Here is a 23,191-nt window from a genome sequence, read left to right as displayed (position 1 = left end):
TGAATCTGTCAGAGTATTAAAAACATCATTACTAATCACTACAGTCTAGTCACTGTTCAAAATAATACATTTTGTAAACAATTTACAATTTATAAATTATAAGAAAACAGCATAGTAGTTTGACTTGGGACACAGCTTTAATTCCTCTCCCTTCATATGCATTATTATAGTCCAGTCATTATTTTTCAATACAACATTCTCTCCACTAAATAGGATATGCCTCAATTTTAGACAACATTTATACATACCAACTGAATGTTGATAAAGACTGTTCTGAGGCAATGGTTCATTGTGAGATCAGGTTAAAAAATGGCAATGTATTTAAAAAATAAGTTCTTATACATTCAGTTAAAGGTCATCTTGCTCACTACGCTCACGGGAAGACACCCAACGAGTTACAATAAGTTCCTGAAATAAAAAACAACAATACCTATTATGGAAATGAAAAGGGAAAAAAAATGCTAAAATCAGTGAGAGATTGTGATTAAGCCTTAGCAGATTGACATATATTATATAACCGCTGAAAAACTTCAACAGACGACTATATTTGTTCCTGAAGTGAGCTCCTCTCATGCTTCTCTCCATTTTTAAACATTCATAAACATTAGTCTCCATAGTTATAATTTTCTCATGCAAATGCTTCACAGTAGCAGTAACATACAGATTTAGACTGGAAGACCTAAAGTTTTTAAATGGCATGTCATACACTTCTCTTGCCTTGGGGCGCAAATGGATCTAGCTGTTTTATTGCAGCTATTCATGCAAGAATAAAGCATGCTAAAAAGCAAGCAGCAGTTCAAGGGGGCTCTTATGATCGGTCATTAGCTGTCCAGCTGCCCCAGAGCAAAACTACACAGGCAAAGAAGAGAATTACTCACCTGAACCTTAATTCTTTTCAAACATTCTGGTGTGGACATCTCTTTTTCAGTCATATCAGATGGTCTAATCAAATAGCATAACATAAGTTCCTGTTGGTAAACAAAATACAAGATTTTCATCTGGTTTCTTTCTACACAAGTTTTAGACTAATTAGAAATGCAGATTCCATGTTTTCTACAAGACATCTTCTGCAAACCAAGAGCTGTACAATTTGGATATCTCATTTTCCTCATCAAAGCACAATAAGGTTATGAAATAAACTAGAATTGTAACAAAACACCTGAGCAGCATGACTATGAGAATAAAGGCATTATGTATGAGGCTCTGTCACAGGAAAAGTCTTTGGGAAACTTTAAATTCTGCAGTTGAAAAGGAAACCTGATAGATGGATACGGGTTTAAAATCGGAATTGGTAACCAGAAAAGCGTCCCTCAGGTCTTTCTATTCTTCATGCAACATTTACATGTAAGATTCCTACAGGGGACAGGACTTTAATAAGTTTTTTCCAAAAGTCACGTGGATATTGACAAATGAAACTAGTTTGCCTACTAGCAACTCAACATGTTTCTGCAGACTAGAAGGATTCACTTTCCGGCCTCGCTCCTAGCTCTCTATTCTCTGGAACTGAATTGTGTATTTGTCATTTCAAAGTTATTTTAAAACGGGTAGCTTACACAATTACCTTAGAAGCATTAACAGTTGTTCTGTTCAAGCCAGACAAGGAATTCCAGGTGAATGGTCTGCGAAGAGAACCTTCAAAATTGTCATCCACTAATTCAGCAATGACAGAGTAACTGGAAAACAAAGCAAATTGGACAATTCACAGAAAGAAAATTACTGTTTTAGGAAGATTGTGTATCTTAAGAATAGAGCCTAAAAATCCATGTTAAGCAATATGCCAGCATGCAGTAAGTAAGCTCTGAAGCTTAAGTCTGTAATAAGCTAGAGGAGAAAAAATGAAATTGTGAATACACTGACTGGCACTTTGCCTCCTTACCCTTCTGCCAGTACTTGGAGCTATTCTCTTATGGACATCAATCTGACACTTAACATCAATTTACTATTTAGGAGTTAAATTTGACTAGCTAAGGAATAAAGATATTAATCATCCCTTAAAAGTTGGGGGGGGGGGCGGGGGGTATTTTTATTTTTTTTTGGAGGGTCAAATCTCCAACCAAATTACATGTTATTCATACCATATATTTTTAAAAGTCATCATTATTAAATTAAATTACATTCCTGAGTGCATTGAAACTTTTAATTTTAAACATCTTACTACTGTCACAAGAATTCAATAAAATTGTGTGACTTAGTACCTCTGCTAAATGAATACATCTGGCAAAGTATTTTGGGTGAAGAGTATGTCTTAAATCAGTGAAGATACTAAAATAGTGAGAGAAATTTTCTAGTTTAAAACAAAGTTCATAAAAAACATCAGCTTCAAACCTTGCATGATAGAAGGGTGGTCCTTTTCGATATAGCACTGAAAAGGGAGAGAAACATCTGAGTTAGATAATCAAAGTTTCCTTCTGAGTTTCATATCTGGGTCCATAAATATTTTCAGATGCTTCATAAATTTTAATTACACAAGACAAAATTTCAACACGTTTGAATTCAGAGTTAAGTTGTCCCAGAAAGCGAAGAGGGAGGGAAGAGAGACAAAAAACATGGGAGCAGCAGAGACAGGATAGTGGCAGGTAGAAAAAAAAATAAACAAAAACCACAGAGCCAAAAGACAGTTCGCAATTGCCATGGAGAAAAAGGATTTAGGATGGAATTTTTCTGTAACAGACTCATGCTTTTAACACTGTCTTTGCAGTAGAAGTTGAGCTGCTGGAATGCAAGTGGAAGATCACTAAGTCAGTGAATTTCTGTTTGAAGTGGACATTTTCCACAAGTTTTAGGAGAGGCAAAAGGCACAAGATCTTAAATACTGCCACAGTTCTGTCTGTAGACCCACTAAAATTTCCTTCTATATGTTCCAATAAAGACAAGACTCATTGAAGTTGGACTGTGGTTAACTGAGCTAAATGGTTACATTTCCTGTCTCCCCTTTGTTATGAGCTTCTAAGAGGTGACTATCTAGCACAGGCTTTCTTTTACGGCTGGCTAGCTTAGACCTTGTCAGGAAAAGCATGAGCTGCACCTCATTCCAGTGGCAATCGTGATTTGCAAGTTATCTGTTATGCACGGTCGTAGCAATATGTAGCAACTCGAAGAAGCTACTGCCAAAGAACAAGACACTAGAGGAGCTCAAGAGAGGGCCGAACACTTGCCTGTGTTAAACTAATCCACTTTGTTTGGCACAAATCCAAAGGCATTGATATGCTAGACACCACATTCAGGCTAGAACACAAATAAATGATGACCACGCTAATATAAATTTTACATACACATTAGGTGATCAGTACCAAAACCCTATCCATAGCCCTGGGTATTAAGAATAAGGAAGCTGAATTCAGCCAAACCTACATGCCAATCTAGAGGACTAGCTCAGCACGATCTTGACATACTTGTTTTCAGTTACTCAGTAAGGGATTATGGACACTACTAATTATTTTTGTATGATTAAAAAAATGTAACCTGCAATCCTATGTTAATTCTTGATTTCATTATGCAAAACAAAAGGACTTTTAAGCTATCTCTTCAGCTACTGCAAATGTAATGTTATGTTTCATTCACATCCTAACTTTATTGCAAATCTATAGTCTAGCCAAAGATGTCATTTGCTAACTACAAGCAGCAAAGCCTTCTGCTGTCATGCAGCTCCTCATTGTTCAATTTATCTTTGGCACCGAAGTCTTGCACTGGCTGTCACATCTGAAAGGAAGTCAATCGCAAAATAAAGGACGCTACTCACAGAGATCGGTTCCATACTTCAGTCCAACTTTGGGGACCCAGCCCTTACTGCGGAAGTAATGATATGCCATGTAAATAGTTTTAAAACTGGGCTTCACTTCACTGAAAAATTCCCATAGCTTCAAAATTGTTAAGGGCTCCTGGAAGTCAAGCAAAGGCATTAACACATCTATATTAATATTACAGCACACAGAGAATACCGTGTATAGTACAGCACAGCAGCAAAATATCAGATATCACAGTCCCACTGCAAAGAGAACAAACTTCAGGCAATAAAATGTGAAATCCCTAAGTACAAGACAGAATCCTGTAGTTTCCATTTATTTTTTTAATCATTTCATGATCACAGAATCACAGAATCACAGAATTTCTAGGTTGGAAGAGACCTCAAGGTCATCGAGTCCAACCTCCAACCTAACGCTAACAGCCCTCCACTAAACCATATCCCTAAGCTCTACATCTAAACGTCTTTTGAAGACTTCCAAGGATGGTGACTCCACCACTTCCCTGGGCAGCCTGTTCCAGTGCCTCACAACCCTTTCAGTGAAGAAGTTCTTCCTAACATCTAGCCTAAAACTCCCCTGGCTCAACTTAAACCCATTCCCCCTCGTCCTGTCACCAGGCACGTGGGAGAACAGGCCAACCCCCACCTCGCTACAGCCTCCCTTGAGGCTTTTGTTTAAAAGGAAATCTGATAAATCTTAAACTAGAAGCATAGGTTTAAATTATTTTATCCTTACATTAGCAGTAGTTTGATATATTTATAAACTAATACTTAAAACGCCACAGAATTTTCTTGTTTCAGGAAAGAAAGAATATTCACCATATTATTACTCCCATGCTTCCTTTCCTTATATTTATTGCATAAATTACAATGAGAAAACTTTCTCTCCAGAAAGACCCTGCTTAGATACATTTGTCCGGGTAGACATAACACTTTCAGACCAATATTTTAAAAACAGAAATATTCAGATAAACAGATTATATTCATAATAAAATTTTACGAATTACTGTGCCTTCTCCTCTTTTGGAATTAACAGCATACAATGCTGCCATAATCAGTAAAAAAAAATTAAGTCCAAAACAGTTCAAAACCAATGGCATCCCCATTAATTCAAGGTCAGTCTCATCTCTTACCTCACCATAATAAATAGTTAAACATCCCAGAGCATACACCAAGAAAAAAGCCTGAAAAAATAAACAGAGTAAATTTTAACTGGTATCTAGACTCTTCCTGTAGTTTATATTTCACACGAACAAGGGCTCACGTTCATTTTATACATGAATCCTAATGTCATCAGACAAACAAGTTGCCTGAAATTTTCATTTGAGCCTTTTCTTTACAACCTTTAAATTTCATCTAATGCAAAACTACAAAAAAAAAATCTATTCACGCCCTGTAGACTCCTGAAGGCACTGTATTAAAGTAACATGGATATATTTAGTAGTAGCACAATAGAAACAGGATTTATATAAATATTATACTCCTCATATTTCTACACTTAACTCCTGTAACTGGTCTCTTTGATGTCAGCGGGAGAAGCAAATGGGATTGGACCCTACTTTTTTTTTTGTTGTTGTTAAAACAAACATTTCCTGTAATTACTGCAGGTTCTTCAAAAATTTGTTTAATGACCAAAACATCCCAAATATTTAGGAGACATGGGAGAACCCTGTACTTAAGGGACAGATATTAAATTACAGTGTAATATATATCAATGCTTACTTTTGGTGGTTAAAACATACACTACCACTTATTTGAAACATACCTCTTCCAAGCTGAGTTGTAAATATTCAAAAATCCTAAATGGATTTTTTCTACACACCAGTTTTTCCTTCTTGACAAGCTACAACAAAAAATTGATATATTACTAAAACTTTAAACTGGGAAAAAACACCATATGCTTAAATTAGCAGTGATTACATGATTTCTCTGAAAGAACAGGACTCTCTTTAGCCTTACATTTTCTTGCTCATGAGCAGAGTCACTTTCAGGACATAAGCCACTTTCGTCTTCCTCCTCCACCAAGACATATTCTGGAGCACATTCGGTTGACTCGACCATCTCACAAGATTTGCATTCAGTGCTCTCCTTAGCCTTGCAGCTGCAACGCACACAAAAACTGTGCTTCTGGCAAGACACTTCAGCTGCCTCTTTCAAGTCAGCGGGCTTCTGTTCTTTAGGGCCAAATGCAGCCACGGAATCCGAAGCTGGACCTCCTTCTGAACAGGCCTTCTGGTGGCCTTCATTATGGCACTCAGGACTACAGGACTCAGGATCTACTACACTTCCAGTGTCTGCAGAAGAATGTCTGGAAAGCTCTGTATTTTCTGCATTTGGGCCCGTGCTGTTACAACTATCACCAGTTTGCTCAGCTCCCTCCCTTTCCAGAAGTGGCAACTCAAGAGGCTTAGTGTAATTTTTAAGAATTTCAGTAATGGAGCAGTCATCAAGTCCTTGCTCTTGCAGAATACTTTTAGCCCACTGAACACGACACTGGTACCTAGTAAACAGGCAAAATAAATGAAGAGTTCTAGAGCATTACAGCCTCTAATTAATACCCTAAAAACAAGTGTATTAAATAAAAAAAAAAGACAAAGGAAGACTCAACACAGTTCACAAAACAAATCTGAACACGCATCCCAATAACTGCCCCATAAAACACGAGAGGGCACTCCACTCCTCCGAACACTTCAGACAAGAAGGAACACCCAAGATTTTGCTACTTTCTTTGGCTTTGTTTTGACTTTTAAAATTTCTGTGGCAACAAACAGGGCTACAGAATGCTACACCAGAACTCCACATGGAGAACTACTCTGATACAGTTTCAAGAAGCAGAAACTTCAAGCAAAAACTCAGTTCGTCCACACAAGTCTTAAGTACTACTTCCCTGAAAAAACATCTTAGTATCAGAGTTCGCATGATTAAAAACTGCAACAAAGAATTTGAATATAGAGCTCTTAAATACTTCATCTATTACACAGCTAACCACTGAGAACAGTTATCTTCAAACATGGCTTTAACTACTTTTGAAAACTTTTAAACCAAATTCCTCTCATCTCTGAGGAATAGCAATAATCCCACAGTGATTTATTAGCTGAAAACTGTAAATGTGATTTACAGTTTCTAATAATTACCATAATCCCAGATGTTAGATGTTAGTTCTCAACTTGAAGATAGCATTAATATCCAGTTCAAGACATTAATCTCTCTGTGAAAGTTACAGGTAGCTGAGCACAGTTGTCCTTAATCAAACCTGGACAATTATGGTACAACGTGCTTTACTTCTCAAAACAAAACTCTAACACAGCAATTATAAGACCAGGTAATGCTGAACTGCAAAAGCAATTAAACACAAATTTCATGTGTCAACACAAAGCACCAATCCTCTCTGAAGTCTCATAATAAAGCCATATAATTCAGTGTTGTACTTTGTTACAAAAACAGACTCCTCTTTGTTCAATGACTTAATTACCATTTAATTAGCACTTCCAATCTACTGAGACAGACACAGTGCACCTTCTGCACCAGTGCAATGATACTTCCACTAATGCTCAGCTCTATCTGCTAACACATCAAGCAGTCACAAAGTAGACTCATAAGCATGGCAAGTGTTTCTGCAAGTAGTAGTAGTAGTAATGTTGCTACTACGTTTTTACCTAAAGTTGAAGACTGAAGAAGTTGAACTTTACATTATATAGTATTTTTACTCTGTCATCATGTCATCACAGAATAAAAGCAAACACAATATGCATGCTATGATTAGATCATACATTATTTAAGCAGAAATAAATAAATACGTGACTCCACGCTGCTTTGCTATATGGACAAACTGTCAACGCTAACAGAGACTATGGTAAAAAGGTAAAGCATTTATGTAATATAAAATTCAAGAGCTGTTTCAGCTCTGTATTAATTCACTAAGAAATTGGAAAAAATTTTAAAGTCAGCCCCAGAAATTTCCTTCTCTTCCTCAACTGAGGAAGAAGTTTGCTATGCTTTCTACTGTGAATTAATTACCATGTTACTATGCATGCACTCAATCTTGGCTTCTATTTAGCATTTAATATATATAAGCTTACATGAAAAAAACAAACTATCTAATTTATTTCATTTTTTTCAAATGTAATTTATAACTGAAATACAACAGAAAGAAATAGAAGTCATCACCTGAAAATAATAAGATAAAACACTAAATAGGAACTCCTACCTTCTACATTTCTACATACGATATTATTCTTGTAAAGAATATAAGTTGACTTACTTTTTTGACGTAATTATAGGCATGTTTACATTAGCACCTGTATTAAGAAAAATCGTACATTGCTTCATCAACATTAAAAAGTTTTCATGACATTTTGATCATTGATAATCTACAGCCTAATAATTTTCAATTATTAGTACATTTTCAATACTGTGCCATTTTGGTCCTACGTGTATTAAGGACACATGTGAACTAGAAAAGGTGCAGAGGTAATGAAGATGAAGTGGTCTACACAGGGTAACTAAATAAACTATTTCTCTCCAGCTTTTAAAAAGACAATTCTGCAAGGATATTATAAAATCCAGTAAGGTCTGTGTAGACTTAATTGTCATGGAACAGATGGATAAAGCATGACAGTCTTTCTCTAAGGAACCAAGAGCACACCAGCAACTACTAGCAACTAGTAGATAGACAGTTTTCACATATCCTTGCCTCATGATTTCATGGACACTAAATCTGCAGATTAAAACCTAGAAAAACTGGACAGTTATGGGAAGACACATCCAATGAATACACCTTTACTTAACAGAGTCCCAAAACAAATCAGTGGAGGTTAGAAGAATGTGCTAGGGAGATATCAACATACGTATTTTTTCTGGGAATCTTGTACTGGCCATCATCAGAGACAAGATATGGGAATAGATGGATTTTGATCTGGCACAACAGACAGACTCTGTGTGCTGTTTATACATGTATATAATATATGAAGTATATATGTATATATATGACGTATATTATATATTATTGCATACTATATATAATATATATTATATACATTGTATATAATATATATGTATATACGAAGATATACATGTATATCTTCAACAAGTGAAGAGAAATCAAAAGTATTATTAGTTAGTGAATAAAGTACAAATGGGCACAATTTACCTTGCCATTTAGAAACCAGGTAAGGATTGGAAATGCTGTACACTGGTCGACTTTTCGAAAGAATACCTTTTCCAAAATAACCCTTCAAAGATAAGGAAAAAATCTTTATTTTATCATCAGACAAAAATGAACCTTTATTCAAGTGACAGAATATTTACTGCCCTCATCTGTTGAAAAAAAGTATTTGAAATCTTAAGCATGTAATCTTAGCCTAAAGCTTTTTGCTTAGCTTCTGATAACTAGCCTGATAGCACAGCCTCTTGTGCCAGTTTGGTGAAGGGCTGCAGTCAGAGCTGGTCTACAGTGATCTGTTGTCCCTGTGTTAGTGAGCTTCACTGAACCAGGGCCTACATTTTTTTTTTCCACCTTTGTACAGTGCCTGACACAGGCCAGTCTCAATTTGGGATGAGGCCTCCAAAATCAAAGTAGATTTAATGGGAAAGCACAACCCATGCACAGTACTCTTGCACTCAAAACTTCAACCAGGGGAGTTTTGTGTCTTTTTCCTCAATTTCAAATATTTGTCAGATGACATCTCTAAGCAGACTGTTGAAAGCAGATGCAGAAGGCACCTGATGTGTGACAATGTGTAACAGAAAACAGAGATGGATAAAACTACAGCTTAAGAATGGTGATGAAACAGTACTCAGACATAAAGGGCTCAGAGCTCATATTACTCAAGAAGTAACTTCAATAAACTCTGAGCTTAAAGGAATTTTACAAGCATTTATAACACATCAATATTCCAACTTTCTGAGCTTTAAAAACAAGGAAGTGCTTCTGCAAGACTGCATAAGCATTGAAAAAACAAACAAACATAACAGACATGAACTTTTGTTTGTTTTTGCTCATGTCACTTCATTCCAGTATTTATTTGCTGGGTTAAGGATGAAATACTTTCTGTATTTGTTACAGAAAGTATGTTTTGTACATATGTCTGGAGAGGAGGGAGATGTGGTGTGTTAATGGAGGTTAACAGTGCAGGGCAGCATGAGGCAGGCAGGTTTTAAACAAACATTATGCTCTACGGGCTCTACCTGTGCTTACACACTAGAGGTACTGTGCAGAAGCTGTACACCACCTTGTTATAGAGCCGCTCAATGTCCTCGGGGTTCCTCACAATAACATTGTTGTTCATAATTTCAGCCTGGCACATTCTGAAATCCTCCCCACCTACATCCACGGGAAAGGGGGCTTCGTACGACTCAAACACTCTTCTTTTCCTCCTCGGGGGACGGAAAACCGCTTCTGCCATTTCCTACTATTAACGTTTCCTCCTAAAAAAAGCGGAAACAAAGCATATTGAAGAGTGAAAGTTCACCCCTTTTTACGCTACCCCCCACGCCGCCGCCCTCCACACACAGCGCCCAGCCCTGCCCGGCCCCGCCGCCCGCCCGCACCCTCCGCAGCGTGGGGAGGCCGCGCACGCCGCCGGGCGCCGTGAGGCAGCGCCCCGAGCCCCCGCCCCGCGGGACGCTGCGCCTGCGCGGAGGCTGAGGGGGGGAATGGCGTGAGGGGAGGGAAAATGGCGGCCGCGGGAAGCGTGTTCCGCTCGGGGGTGGCTGCTGCCGGCCTGGGTGCTGCCGGAGTGCCCGCAGGCTGCCCGACAGCCCGTGCTGCCGGTTCAATAAAGCGAAAAAGTCGGCGTTTTGTGTGGAACGCCTGTTACTGAAATGAGTGATGATCTTCATAATGAGGGGCGGCTGAGATACACGGGTGGGTGGAACTTTATAGCTGTGGGAGGTAAGGGAAAAAGATCGTTTTCAGCTTGAAGCGGTTGGTTTTGGCGCTGTGACAAACCCTTGACTTTGCGGTGACTCATGTGGCTGCCTAGGATAATGCAATGCTACTTGCACAATTTAACAGAGGTGATTGTGCAGCTTATTACCAGAGTTGAATTGAGGAGGAAATGGCAGTGTAATTAAAAAAAAAAAAAAAAAAAAAGAATAAAATGCGAAGCATTTTCAGTTGGTAGTAAGAAGCAAACATCCCTTTTTGTGTTTTTGATGAAATCAACACGTCTTGGCCTCATCAAATTCACCGTCATACACGCAGTTACAGCGCAACTACCGTTTCTTGCTCAGGGGTTACGTTGTGAGGTACCCCTGTCCAATAAAGGACCAAGACATTTTGGTTTGTGGGGGACAGACTCTCGGTAGGGAAGTCCATCTGATTTTCAGTGAGGAGATCAGTGAATGTACTGATGGAAAATTGTAAAACCACATCATTAGGATGAGGTATTTCATCTTTTATTCCCATTTTACAGACAGACTCATGAGGCACAGAGAGGGGAGTGACAGTTATAAGGCTACTCAAGAAATGTAGAGCAAAACATGAGAATACCAAGCAAGTATTCTTAGTTATTTCCCATGCAGATCTACTTTACATACCACCTGATGAGTGCTTATTTATCTTGAACATTGATTCACATACAAAGCATTGAGGGTAAACCACAGAGGGCCCTGTTATATTCTTGTCTCCAAAGTACATAGCTCTGATAATTTCAGGTTCATTCTTAGAACTTTACCATTAAAATACCTGTGAGCTAAACTATTCTAGGTAACATGAAAATACGCAAATATCAATGATAACACTTGGTTTCAAAATTCCTTGAAATTTTGTCAAATCAAGTCAGTCTTATATGTAAGTAGACCATATCTAGGATAGATATGTCTATATTCTCTCATTGTGCAGACGTATTACAATGAGACGTACATTAGAGTGAAAAGTAGACAAAACATCAGAAAACTATAGGTCAGTTGCTTTTCTCCACATCTCATTATCTTCATACAGCCTTGAGAGGGAAACCACAGTATACGCTATTCAGTCAATTAACTAAATCACACTAATTTATTCAACTGAATATGCAGAATACGTATCTGTTCTTGTTTCTTTTTCTGATTATAAGTTCAGATTGTTCTTCAGCCAGAATATTTGCTATCTGAAGGACAAGCTCTCTTTAAGACGAGTCATGACAATATATATATATATTTTTTTAGAATATCAGTGATTGTACAGATGCTTTCACGAATGTCTGGATTTCTCTTTTTATGATGAGACAGCAATGACAAGGCAGCAGCTAGATGACTAGGCAGTAGGTCTGAAAAGTGAACCCTGAGGATTATAGTCAATCACAAATTGGGAATGTGTCAGAAATGTCATATTGTTGTGAAAAAAGGTATTACACTGGCATTTATAAGCAGGAGTGTCATATCCAAGACATGAAGTAACTCATAGTTCTTCTGCATGAGATGGAATCTCAGCTGAAGCGTGTCTAGTTAGAAGAACTGCTCATGTAGAGCAATTGGACAGAGTCGAGAAGAGAGTGATGAGAGTGACATGTGAGGAAAGACTGAAATAACTCAGTCTAGAAAATGTAAATTTGACAAAACAGGTCATTATAGAAGGCATGACCATTAGATTACATTGCAAAATAATGTTGTACTTAGGAGAGAAGGTCAACTCCATCTTTATCTAGGAGGATAGGATTATTTCCATTGCTGGAAATTTTAATAGCAGGCTAGACAAGCATATTTCAAGAACAGTTCAAGTAAAGTTGATCCTGCCTTGAGACAAGGGACAGTACTAAGAAGACCGAAGATCACTTTCATGGCAGTTTTCAGGATTTATCCTTTCAGGAGGTTTTCTGATCTCATTGAAGTGCCACAGAAACTGCAGTACTCTATACTGCCCTACGGAGGTTGAAAGCCCATACCTTTTGTTAAATCATCTCTCAGATTTCCATTCCTGTTTTACAGTCTTTTGGCTCAAGAGTATCTTTGTGAGAATAGCCTATTTTGTGTTGTCTGTGGCTGATTCATTGCTTCTAATGTGGGGTACTCCATTACTTACTATTTCTTGATACTGAGCTTAGTTATCCTGTATCAAATTAAGGTCCAAAACCAACACCAGCTTTCTGAAAAGTCTGATATAACCCTCTTTTCCAAATTGTAATGAGAACAACTAGACGTACATTGCTTCAAATGTTAACACTCTTGCAGTTGCTGTGCAGTTTTCAGCTGTCCATTGCCTGGCTCTGAATGTCCTGTTGTTCACATTGCCATACTCATGATTTCCTGCCAAATATCCTATCTGGGGATGCTAGTACCAGTTCATATGTGGTTGTCCCTCTGAACTAACAGTATGTCTTTCTAGGGGGAAGCTGCTAGCTTCTGTTGGTGCAGAATTTCTTAGCCAGTGGTTGAGGAGTAGAACTGAAAAACAGTTACAAAGGAAAGACAGGCTCTCACTATCTGACTAATTAAACTCTTAGTGATGACATATTTGAAAAATATCCTTTAAAATCATAAGCATTTCCAATCATGTATTCTCAATCTTTTTGCATGTTATTGTGTCCTTCCACAATAGCAGTTGTATTAGAGTTTGCCTAGTACCATTAGATAAAACACATTCTATTCATACAATGAGAACTCATTTAATATTATATTTACCGATATTTAACACCTAATATTAACTTATTTTCATGCTGTGAAGCTTCTACTGACAATAAAATTAAGTTGCCATATGCAGAAGGTGCTGGAGAGTTTTGTTATCAAAGGTGGTTGTTTTCTGGATGTTTGGGGACTTTTTCAAGGGGCTGGGAAGTTAATTCCCAGTGCCATCTCAGCAGAAACATACAGGCTAGGTACTTCTTAAAGACGTATTTTACATTTTTAGGCTTATTAAAGGAAACAGAAATGTCAGTCTGTAAAAATATTTGCCTATGTAGCATTTTCTTGCATCTTCTCAAGGAAGTTAGTCATAAAATTGTAAAAGAATGAGATGTCCTAGTAGTGTCTTTTGTTAATTTTGGACTCCATACAACTCAAAAAACCAGTTTTTTAATAGAGTTTCATGAAACTTAAGTCATGATTTGTCATTAGACTCATTTCTGTCTCTGTTTTCCACAGAATGTTCCTGTAAAGTTTTTGTATCCCATGCTAGCTGTAGTCCACGAAAAATATTTTGACACTTGCTTTTAAATAAAGCCCATTTCTTTCTCACAAGGTGATTTGAACAGTAGTTGGGGGATGGGCTATAGTTATTTACATTAGCCAGTTCCAGTTTCCCCAGATCAACACAAATTCCCATGGAAATTCTAGTTACATTAACTTTGACAGAGATATGGGACTGTTTTGGGAAACTTAAAAAAAAAAAAAAAAAAAGAAAACCAACAAGGGAATACTTTTCATTTTTATTAATATGCAGTATCTTAATTTTGTTTATTAAAGAAATAAATTGAGGTTAGTTTCTGCTTAGTTTCAGACAGTTTTCACAGCGGACAAAAAAAAAGAGAAGTTGGACAAATATTGGCCAAGCATCAGCCCAGTAAGAAATCCCATAGTAGCAGAAATTCCAAGGTGGACAGCAATAAAGCGAATAGCATGAGAAAAGAGAATACTAAAAATGACTATGTAGATATCATACTTAATGGAAAATGATTTTGTATTCTCGGACTTTAAACAAACCTTGATGAGGAATTCTTAGGGCACCGTTGGATCCAGCTGACGTGCCATCCTGTCAGTATGACCTGGGGGCTCTCTTCAGCCATTGCAGTGCACTTACAATAAAATGCATTTTGCAATTTTGTCCTCAGCTAGCTCTCAATGTGTATTACAAACTGTATGCATTTAAAAATGATGTAAACATTAATTTTCTCTGCATCACAGCTTTCGACACTCCCAAAGTTATTGCTTTTCTTCTCCCTATAGAAATTCATGCAGAAGGTCTGAGGCTGCAGTTTCAGGGGGATTTAAGGGCACTTACAACCTCTGATTTTCACCCATCCTTACAGCTCCATTATCAGATTTATTTACCTTTTGTTTGAGAAACATTTGTTCCTTCATGGGTCGTTAGTTTTTCTGCTCCATCAATCACCTAGGTAAGTTAAGTGACGCACAGCTTCTATTTTGCCAAGTTCTGACTGCGTCACCTTCACCGCATGCAGCTGTGCTGTGGCCAGGCAGCAAAGGGTAAGGACAAAACTCCAGGCTCCTGCAAGACAGTCAGGAACAGGCCATTTCATTATTATTTTTTTTTTGGGGGGGGGACTTGGGGGGGGGTGTATTTCCATTGGAAGGTAAACTGTAATAATTAGCTGTCTCCACTAGATGTCCATATTTCAGCAATTTTCAGTCACAACTTCAATGAACGCAGTTGCCCTGTGCAAAATGCACAAAAAGTGCTACGCTCCACTGAAAGTTGTAAAGACAAGACCGACTTTCATACTAGTGACGTTGTGTGCCTGGGTCTTTATATAAAAAGGCACTGAATCTAATGCAAAACATACACACACAAAACCCCTTTTACTTCATGCATCTAATAGTCATTAAACCACATTCAGAAAAAGGACCTAGAAGGCTATCAGATCAGTCAGATATTGAATATTATTTCTCTGTTGTTTACAACATTGCATTTCTTAATTACCTTCCACCCCCCTCCCCCCACCTCACCCCCAATTTTATGTGCTTTGAATTAACTGGCAGGAGTAAACAGTTGGAAAAATTGGAAATATTTTTAATTAATTAATTAATTAATTTATTTATTTATTTTCAGTTTGGCTTCAAGCTTTTATGCACACAGTTCTTCTTGCATTCACATGCATGCAGATGCCAAAAACAGTGGCTCAACTGTTTAGGTATGCCTGAATAATTAATTGTTCAATACTAGCTTTGCTCATAGCATTTCTCTTCAAATAGTGGTAGCCAATATTTACCTACTTCTCCAATGAGTGCTGGGAAACACAGTTATGCTCATGTGGACATATGTTTTGGTAACTGAGCACATGTTCTTTTTTATGCTCACAATTTTGAACAAACTGTCTGTAGACAGCCTTTTGGCCTTGGTATTCGTTTACTGAAGATGCTTTTCACTGCTTTGGCTGTGCAAGGGACCCTTATGGCAACTGTGAACAGCAGGGTTTGCACTCCATCTTAAGTGCGTGCTCATCTCCTGCCAAAATAGTGAGTGCAGCGCTCATGGAAAGCACCAGGCTACGACTCCAAATATCTATTTGCGTGTGCTGGCAGACGAGCATCTCTGTCATCACTCTGCTCATTTGCCTCGGCATATCTGGAGAGTCATCTTGTTATGCCAAATTGGTAGCATTCTTACTCACTTCCCTGGTTACCTGTAACACTGCGAGTGGAGGTACCTGCTTATATCCTCCATGATGTTTTTATGGATGATGTTTTTATATACTTTTTAATTATTTATAGTTCAAGTACTAGGCAATTCCAAGGAGCTGAAATGAAGGTGTTACTTAACATTAGTTTATCCTGAGCTGAATTCCATTCTAGGAATAACCCAGAAGAGAGACTTTTTTTCACTGTTTTTCTTCTTCTGGTTTCCTATGCATTGCCAGTTATATTAAATGTAGGGATAGAATAGATTTTAGAGAATGCTGTATATCAGACCGTCTAAAGACAACTTTCAGGACCACATGCAGACCAGATACTAGCGATTTATGGTTCATGTGGATGTGTGTATAACATCTAAAACTGAATTTGTCTCCAACACTTTTAGCTCATTTGCAATATTAAGAAATCAGAAATAGGTTAATTTTTATTATACAGCAAAATGAAAAGTTGGTTACACTCCATTTAATCTCAACACTCTCTAATCCAGGAGCATGCTTTAACATAGCTATCTGCCACTAAGGACACAAATAATACTATTGGGATTCAGATGTTATCTGAAACGTGTCTCAAACGTCTTCCAAAATGCTATCCAGGTTCATAACTGAAAAAAGAACAAAACAACAAGCAAATCAGGATGAATCTCTAAATCATCACATTTTTTAAGAATTGAAATAAGCCAAATAAATCAATTTGCTGCCAAAAGTATATATGGTTTCAAATACAAAACAACAGAACATCCTCTTATGGAATATCTCCCAATCCTGAATATTTACTTTCCGTTTCTTTAATAACAGGAAAAGGTTTGTAGCTCTTTTGTTGAGTTTTTCATGTCAGCATCTTAATATACCTATGCTATTCTTAAAACTTTTACCAGGAAAAAAAAAACACAACCCATACACAAAAACCAGTGCCATGGCCTATACTAGGAAATGTTCTGTTTGTTTTAAATGCATTTATGAGCACACAAAGGCAAACAATTGCCTATCATAAACTAAGGGAGCAACTTATAATGGCTTAGTATCTCATTTGTACTTCTTTGTAGAGTTCCTTGGCTCATTTGTCCCTGCCCTTCCTGTGTTCTGTTCATTACCTCTGTCTGTACCTTTTGAACTCAAGTGTAGATTAAATCCTTTTCTTCATTTCCGCGTTACCTGCTGGGCTCTGTTTCTTTTGGTGTCTTAGCCATAGTGAACATTGGGCTAAAGGTTTGTCGTACAGCTGTTACTGGATGCACAGGACGAGGCTTGCCCCTGGACTGAAGAAGTGGAATATCAAGCTGAGGGGCTGCTTTTTAGGTACACTTTCAAAACTCTGTAGGCTTCGTACAGAAGTACTTTAACCTATTTTGGCCTTGCCTGTTCTATGGTGGCAGCTGAAGTAACTACAGCAAATTTTGGTGTAATCATGTTAGAAACATAGAAGAGTTCTGCCTCTGTAGGACAGGCCAAGCTGTACCAAATAGGCCAGTTCCCTGCACAGAGCCATTACAAGATGTGGGCCTGTTTGAACAATGAGTAAGGTACAAACAGCCAGCAATTGGATTCCCTTAGGATTATAACTGCAGGCACAGTAGAGTTTGAAATCCAGCTTTTAGATTAAAAAAAAAATCATAAAAGGAAGTACAGAATAGGAAAACCTAGTTTCTACGTGTCAATACACATAAAGGACAGCTGTACTGGTATATGTAGTGAGCTTCATGGAGGCTACCAGGACTTGGGCCTTGAGGACATCTTATATACTTCAAGGAACTGGAGGAGAATGTGTCATTTTTGCTCTTTTGCTATGCATCTTCACTGACTTAGCTACACAGCAGATCTCTGGCTTAGAAACCAAAGTTTCAGAGGTAAATGGTAGGCTCAGAGACTTCACTGATGATATCTGCTCCTGGTTATTGTTACTAAAATATGATTCAGCAAAAAAATAGAAGGATCAATAGCACCACTTTAAAAATGGCTGGCCTCACTTTCACTGAATAAAAAAGCAATGCTGTTGATCTGGAATAGTTTACCAATAGTTTGTCTAAGAAACACCTTCTGTAAGTGAGATGACTGTGGCGGATTATAACTAGAATGGGTAAGTCTATCACAAGTCCTTTAAAACTGCATGCTGATATAGGCATGCTACTTCAACTAAAGTAGACGTCTTTACAGCATGTTACCAGGTCTGTTGGGTGGGATTTGAACAGTGTTTAGTAGGAAAGGGCTCTATAAGAAAGATATAATTTGGAAATTTCAGGGCAAAATGGAAGGAGCTGGTCCAGAAAGACTTTCTACATTATTCTAAGAATTGAAAACATGAGCATATTAACGCTGATCATGACCATGGTCACTGAAAGGGGTGACTGTGTTAATATGAACATGTCAGTAAGATCATATTAACAGCAAACTAAAGAGGCAGAAACAGGACAGAACTAGTTGGTCAGGCTTTTTTCTGAGCAGTACAACCAGTAAACGGTGCTTTGAGTCTCAGAGGATGTATGGGTGGTTGAAAATGACCTCTGCTAACCTTCTGAAAGAGTGGCATTTTATGCTGCATTTGACTTGTGGATGGACAAACTAATACAGAAGCTACCATAGTACAGAAGACTTTGTTTTCATTGCTTAAAATGCAGGCTTTTTCACCTTGAAACAGGTGAAAAACTAGAGCTATTAGAACTATTCTGACGTTAAAAGAGAAGACTAAGCACTTTATTTTTAACATGATGTAACTGAGCTATTATCCAAACCCACATTTGGAGCTGGCCTTGAAGTGCTTGGTCTTCACTGAGCTTTTACCTCAAGATTACTTCTGCACATTGCTTGGCATGAGGTAAAAGTCATAGCTTTTTTAGTAGCCAAATTAATACCTTAGAATACGTTTCTGCAAGATTATTTTCACACATGATAAAATGTACACCAACCTACAGTTCTTTTGCTCAAACCCTTCTTATATAAATCCAGAACAGAGGCATGCAGCCAAGCAATATGGGTGGCTGCATCTGAATAACAATGAGCTTGTCATTGTAATGCAGCATGAAACCTACTGTGCGATTAATGACCCGATTGGATTTCATATCACAAAGACAGAAGCTGATGAACACATGACTACTAGTTATTGGCATTCAGATTCGTAAAAAAGTCAATACAGGCAAGCAAATCATTAACATATATTCAAAGTCCCAGCAAAATTATACAGATACATAGCGTGCATAAAGCTTGCCCCCCATCCCATTTCTCATAGCCTTTCCCTGACAATAGCAGATACAAATTACACATGCAATTTACTGATCTAAAATGTATTGGCTTTCAACGTTTATCACATTTAATATATGTGATTGCTATTCTGTTGTGTCCTGAAACATTAGAGAAAAATGAGGGATGTTCGAATTGCTTAACGCCTTCGACCTGCCACAGATGGAACTCCGTCTACGGATGAATATGTTCCATTCATTGCATTGTACCCACAAAGTCCCGTAGGAGAATCACAATTCTGCAAACTGCCTTTAGGATACTGCTTTATGTATTTGGATCTTGGACTGGGAAAATTGCTTGTAACCAGAGGGTACCCTGATGAGTACACCTCTGAAAGGGTTCGTGTGTATGCTTTTTAAAGTGGTTAACATCTGGAACAACATACATGTGCTAAATTTGTTCTAGATATAATTGCATTAATTTAATATATAGGATGCCTGGAACAATGGAATAAAAATTCCTGTTCTGCCATACTATTGCCCACCCTGATGGACACAATCATTGTGAGATGATATATAGAACTAGTCATTTGGGGAATGATAATAAAAAAATATTGTGAAGGAACTGTCCCCAGGACACATCTATTTCACATTTGCATTCCACATATGTTTGTGTTACCTGCCGGTTGCTGTCAGGGTGTAGCTGCAATTTTGAAGTCTAACTCTAGAGCCATATAAAGAGACATTCATTATGTTAAACAGACCACAGTCATGCAATGACATCTGAACTTTACTACCTACACTACTGACAGCTGCAGACACAATGCTCCTTAGTCTTCCTGGTTTAGCAGGCCAGTTTTCCTGACCATTGGTAAGCCCATTGGTATCCCTACTTCCCTTTTGCCATTGATCAGATAGAAATTTTTGTGCATGCTCCTGAAGAATGTTACAGTTTAAACCATGCATGCTTTTCTTATTCTTTTATCAGATCCTAGAGGCCTCTAATACCTCTTTTTCTTTTGTTGTGAAAACTGCTTCTTTAGCTTTCTTTTCACCTAGAGGTATAAGTTTTCTACCTAGTATTACTTATTTGTACAATTATTTTAGGTTTATCTAACTTTTATTTATCATTATGTTTTAAAGTTCTTTTGTAGCTTCTAAACTGTGGTATAAACACATTTTTCTGTCTCAATAATGTCCCCAGAACCTTAATGTTCTTCATTCACTTAGCCTATAATAGCTAGTTGTGTCTTGCCTTGGCTAAGGTTTAACCTAAGGCAGGAATTGTTTTCAAGTGCAGCCATACAACAGCAAAGTAAAATCTTGTTCCTGCTTCAATCCCTAACACTGCTTTAATGCAAATATCATGGTGCTGTGTATACTTTTTTAAAGCTAAAGTTACTCAGTGGAAAGTCTCACAGGTCCCAAATTAGCAAAACTTTTGTAAAGTTCATATTACTAATCTATGGAATTTATAACAGAAGTGTTGAAATCACTTACGCTTTTGCTGACTCATTTCCCCATGGGATGGCTGATGACCCCAGAAATACCCTCACAGCAGTGCAGGGCACATAGTTGCCATCTGTACCATAAAGAACATACCGAACACTCAGCTCTAGCTCATCTAAAAATTTTTGCTTAATATACCTTATTACACTGCAAAAACAAGTCTATTACAAATGTAATTTCTTTTACAATCAGTTCTGACTCAGATGCTAAGTAAGTATGGTATTTACAAAATATCTGTATCACCATGAATTTATCTTGCCAAGAGAAGTTAAATGGTTACATATTAAAAAAGACTTTATAAGCATGATATGCCACAGTAAACATTAGTAAAAGCTGTTCTAGAACTATTTCTGTCTTTTGTTGGGAAACAAATTATTGAGGCTTGAAGGGGAAGACTGCTTAGTAAAAGGAAGGAGAATTAAACATACTGAGATTTTGAAGGAACTCATATTTGCTGATTAAGTGCTTTCTGCAGAAATGCAACTAATGTTTCCTTCTTTTTTAATTCTTAAATCAGGCCCAACTGCCAGTAAACAATTTTCTTTACCGTGGGAGGAGGTTTATTTTTAGGCACAAGAACAGCATAGATTAAGACAGCAGACTGAAAAGCAAGACTTACGTATACTAAATAAACCACCACTCTTGGTGTCAGCTTATTCATCTTACTGTGCCTTAGCTTAACTTTCTTTTTAGAAACAACTTTTCGATAGCCATCTGCCAAGCCTATAAAGCTGCCTTTCATCTGAATACCTTTTCTTGTCTTTTTGAAAGCATCTTTCAGTTTTTGCTTCACGCTTTATAACTTTAGCAGGGTTGAATTTCGCAGTATTTTGAGACTAGGAGTGGAGTTGGGATTTCATCTTCTTGTCTATAAACTTGCCTGTCAATCCAAGAGCAGGACTGCAACTGTTATTATTCCCTTTTGGAAGGCTGATGAGTGGTGAGCACTTTTAAAGCAAAAGTATCAATCTCAATATGTAATAGATAAAATAGTTCAAAACTGATCTCTCTTACCAAATGTTTAATATCACCAGACAACAACCTGATAACCAGCTGGTAAAAAAAAAAAAGGAGATGTTTTAGATACCTTCTGGGCTGTTGGTGCAATTTTTCTGAGCAGATTATCACTCAGTTTCCTTATTCTAAGTTGAGACATCCAAGAGGTCTACCTTTTAAAAGAACGGTTCTACTTTCCTCTTGAAAGTATGTGTGTCCACCAATGCTGTTTACAGAACTATAGTTTATACTGAGCTTTTCCCTCCTGATACTATCTTGTTGAGTGAATGTATTAATAGAGAAAATAATTCGGATATAGCCAGCATAAAGTGTTCATTACATTGTTAAAGAACACAATATCCTCTGTCATATAATCTGGCTTTCAGAAGTGTTGAAAGACTAAATTGGTTAATGTTGAGAAGTTCCCCAAGTCCCATACATAATTGTTGGTAAATATGCTGTTTGGTTTAAATTAAGGGCAACTCTAAACTTAGTACTCTAAACTTCTTTTTCAGCAGAGTTGTACTTTGCTCATATCAGCTGACCAATTAAAAATTGTACTTTTCTATTCCTCCTCAACCAGGTGAGTTAACATAACTCTGAGTGAACTGCTGACTACAGTTCATCCCCTGAAACTTCAAACAGAATTGTTTACTGAGTTTCAATCAATCACACCTAAACAAAGTCATTGTAAGTGCCAGATTGGTCACTGAGGGCAATGTTTGCTGATATGGGGCATCGTGTGGGTTAATTTGAAGACCTAATTTGACCTTTCAAACTCTACACTTTTGGGTGCATGCAAGAATCCTGAAAGAATCTGATCCTGTATTCCAGAAACCAAGCTAAATTTTTCAGGCTTTTAGATGTAAAATAAAATAAAATAAAATAAAATAAAATAAAATAAAATAAAATAAAATAAAATAAAATTCTCCAATGTCCCCCATCCTATCTACAGTAGTCAGTGTCACTTCATATAGACACAATTCTATGTGCCTATTGTCACCAAACACAGGACAGTCATATGCATTTATCAGCCCTTTCACAATTTCTGCTTGCTGTAGAAATCATACAAAGTAAATACCCATTGATTCTTGCAAAAATCTTAGGATTTGAAAGTGGTTGATATTGTATATATTAATGGCATGGTTATCTGATGACAGCCTGGTGTCAGTAATGTGTATTAATGGAAAGTCTTGGGACTAGAAACTATTAACAAAACTCACTGCAAGACTGTAGCATGATTGCACCAATTCTTGCAATGGGTGTATGGTTCCCTTGAGTCAACACTGTCTGATTAAAAAATGACTTGTGGTTGGATTTGAATACTTGGAATAAATAAAACAGCAACTGACTGTTATGCAAGGTCTATATACTTTCCCCATGGACTTTCACAAAGATGCCACATTTCTGACACCTTTCCAGCAGGCTTAGAGGCACCATGGTCTAGGCAGACAGGATGCTAGACTACAAATATGAATCCTGGGTCC

General features: G+C 37.5%; 1 protein-coding gene across 3 annotated transcripts; it reads right to left on the bottom strand.

Annotated features, from left to right (window-relative positions):
- Positions 1-118: 118 nt before the first annotated feature.
- On the bottom strand, positions 119-20,818 carry TSEN2 (tRNA splicing endonuclease subunit 2). 3 transcript variants are annotated; one of them, XM_084530573.1, is made up of 13 exons: positions 20,700-20,818; positions 14,708-14,885; positions 9,973-10,168; positions 8,892-8,973; positions 8,004-8,040; positions 5,702-6,242; positions 5,508-5,585; positions 4,876-4,926; positions 3,740-3,878; positions 2,326-2,362; positions 1,562-1,673; positions 879-968; positions 119-408 (listed from the first exon to the last, which is right to left on the bottom strand). In XM_084530573.1, exons 3-13 carry the CDS (start codon positions 10,144-10,146, stop codon positions 349-351), a joined length of 1,401 nt encoding a protein of 466 aa, XP_084386699.1. In that variant the 5' UTR covers positions 10,147-10,168; positions 14,708-14,885; positions 20,700-20,818; the 3' UTR covers positions 119-348. The 3 variants fall into 3 exon arrangements, with proteins under 3 accessions (XP_084386699.1, XP_084386698.1, XP_084386700.1); XM_084530572.1 differs by lacking the exons at positions 14,708-14,885; positions 20,700-20,818 and adding an exon at positions 10,292-10,518; XM_084530574.1 differs by lacking the exons at positions 8,004-8,040; positions 14,708-14,885; positions 20,700-20,818 and adding an exon at positions 10,292-10,523 and having other exon boundaries at positions 5,702-6,272; positions 8,885-8,973.
- Between the last annotated feature and the right edge of the window lie 2,373 nt (positions 20,819-23,191).

The sequence above is a fragment of the Aythya ferina genome, assembly GCF_964211825.1.
Source record: "Aythya ferina genome assembly, chromosome: 10".
Classification (NCBI taxonomy): Eukaryota; Metazoa; Chordata; class Aves; order Anseriformes; family Anatidae; genus Aythya; species Aythya ferina.
The sequence above is the reverse complement of the archived record's forward strand: the minus strand, read 5'-3'. Positions and strand labels throughout refer to the sequence as shown.